Genomic DNA, 2,105 nt, shown 5'->3' on the forward strand with positions numbered 1-2,105 from the left:
TGTATACACCAATTCAGAAAACTCGAAAAACACGATATCTCTGCCAGCATCTTCTTGCTCATCCCCGTCCAACCTTACCAGGTTTGTTCAATTTCTGATTTTGTGAAGCATTTCATTCGATTAACTGCCATGTGTATTCCATCCCGATGTTTCATGATAGGGTTTTCGTCTCTCCAAAGTTAGGGTTCTTCATGTCACAATTAGTTATTGTTGTTCAATGTCATTGTTAGTTAGACAAGATATAAACTTTAATTACCATGAATCTTGTGTAGTTCATGAGGTTTTGTGTTTGATTTGATTCATTTGAGCTTATTTAATTTGCAAGATTTAATCATGCCCTCCACACGTTTGATTAAATGTATCAAAGAAATTTCTTGCTATTTTGCTTAATTCAAGTGGTTAACAACCTAACCAAAATATTGCTTTCAATTAGTTACTGTTTCAATTATGCTTTTTTTTCTTATATTCTTTTTACTATGGCCAATAGATTGGCATATATTAGTGTTAAAAAGATGTTAAATTCATGATAATATAACCATTTAAAACCCATCACCAATAGAACATTCACTACAAGTTATCATAATTTTGTGATTAACATTTTGTTTGATTTATTTTTTATGGGATATTGGATATATCTTCTGATTTTGTTTGGGACTATAGAATGTGATTTAGTACTGCATTGATTTGTTGCTATGCATAAGATAATGGAAAAGTTAGCTAGAAAGAATAAAACAAAATTCTTGTGGTCTAATGATACGTTTAAGGAGTTTATCGATGCGTGCTTGCTTGAACTTAAAAAAGGGTATAGATCCGGTACACACTTTACTAGGGCTGGGTGGGAGAATATAGTAAAAACCATGCATGAAAAAACAGGCGTAATCCTTGATAATAAACAAATTAAAAACAATTGGGATGTCATGAAAATAGAATGGAAGCTTTATGATTGCTTGATGAGGATTGAAATTGGGATCTGTGGGACGAGAAGCTCAATCGATGCATCACCTGAGTGGTGGGATGAGAAAATAAAGGTAAGCTCTTTTGTAACTTTTAAATCTTAGAATTAAAATGCCAAAAAAAAATTGAGAAGTGCTGGTGATGATGTTGTCAGTATTAATAATATAAAGACTTGTATATCTTGTAGATGATACTTTTTCAGGAACTTCGAGCAAGCATAAAACTTATTCAAGCAAGGTATCTTTGATAGAGCAAGGTTATCTTCTGGAATTCTTCTAGGTGTTTAGTTCGAGCAAACTACACTTCATCTGGCAAGGTTGTTCTTGAGTCGAGCAAGGTTTGCTTCAGAGCAAAACCTTGACATAACCAAACTAAAACCAAGTAATTTGGTGGGCCGAGCAAGGTTTCAATAATAGTGATCTCAAGCACACTTGTAGGAAGTTGATGGAATTATACTAAGGACTTCTACGAGTAAGGTTCAACCTCGAGCAAGCGACAGTACCACCAACACACTAAGTTTGTAAGAATAAGTTATCAACAAAAGGTTGAAGAGATCAAGAAGAACACGTTTGCTCGATGGATTTAATCGAGCAAAGTTTGATATTATCATGATGATTGAAGTCTGCATGAAGAATATTTTCCTTAAATATTTTAAGAAAAGCTTTCTTGGAAAACTGTTCCAACACACTTATGGATTACAAGGTTTGCTCGACAAAGAAAAAATCTTACTCGAAGACCTGTTTACACTTGTAATATGTTTAATACGTTTGAATATGTTTTGTAACAATCATTAGGGTTTCTAGAAGCTTTAAGGTGCATTTAAGGAAAGTTTAGGTCACATTTATGACATGCTAAGAATATGGTGTTTGACGGCTGATTAGACTTTCTTAGAAACAGAATATACTGGTACGGAAAGTAGCCTCACCTGACATTCCACTGAGAAACCCTAAAAGTTATTCCTCTGTAATAAGATTTAATATCATTAGAAATATTTTGAGTGTGTTGTGTGTTTTTCATCTTTATTTGAGCAACAATCCAAGTACTATTGATTCCGCGTTTTGTATTCTTTGGGTTTTCATAAAAAGATATTCGTAACCGTCTTGTCAACATTAAGTTGTTGGTTACGAGGTTGATAGTGATAAATCAATCAT

At 33.3% G+C, this 2,105-nt stretch overlaps 1 protein-coding gene across 1 annotated transcript; it reads left to right on the forward strand.

The window, feature by feature from the left end:
* The first annotated feature begins 704 nt into the window (after positions 1-704).
* On the forward strand, positions 705-1,788 carry LOC143589228 (L10-interacting MYB domain-containing protein-like). Its single transcript, XM_077070059.1, has 3 exons — positions 705-1,028; positions 1,142-1,191; positions 1,749-1,788. Exons 1-3 carry the CDS (start codon positions 705-707, stop codon positions 1,786-1,788), a joined length of 414 nt encoding a protein of 137 aa, XP_076926174.1.
* Positions 1,789-2,105: the final 317 nt, after the last annotated feature.

Source organism: Bidens hawaiensis, unplaced genomic scaffold (genome assembly GCF_021521415.1).
Source record: "Bidens hawaiensis isolate Kalapana, Puna unplaced genomic scaffold, B.hawaiensis_p1.1 tig00037284_1, whole genome shotgun sequence".
NCBI lineage: Eukaryota > Viridiplantae > Streptophyta > Magnoliopsida > Asterales > Asteraceae > Bidens > Bidens hawaiensis.

Bases quoted from the DNA above. Each gene is read 5' to 3' on its own strand.
- LOC143589228 (XM_077070059.1), top strand. From the start codon at position 705: ATGGAAAAGTTAGCTAGAAAGAATAAAACAAAATTCTTGTGGTCTAAT. The intron at 1,029-1,141 runs GTAAGCTCTTTT...TATATCTTGTAG, and splicing joins GGTGGGATGAGAAAATAAAG to ATGATACTTTTTCAGGAACT. The intron at 1,192-1,748 runs GTATCTTTGATA...AACAATCATTAG, and splicing joins ATAAAACTTATTCAAGCAAG to GGTTTCTAGAAGCTTTAAGG.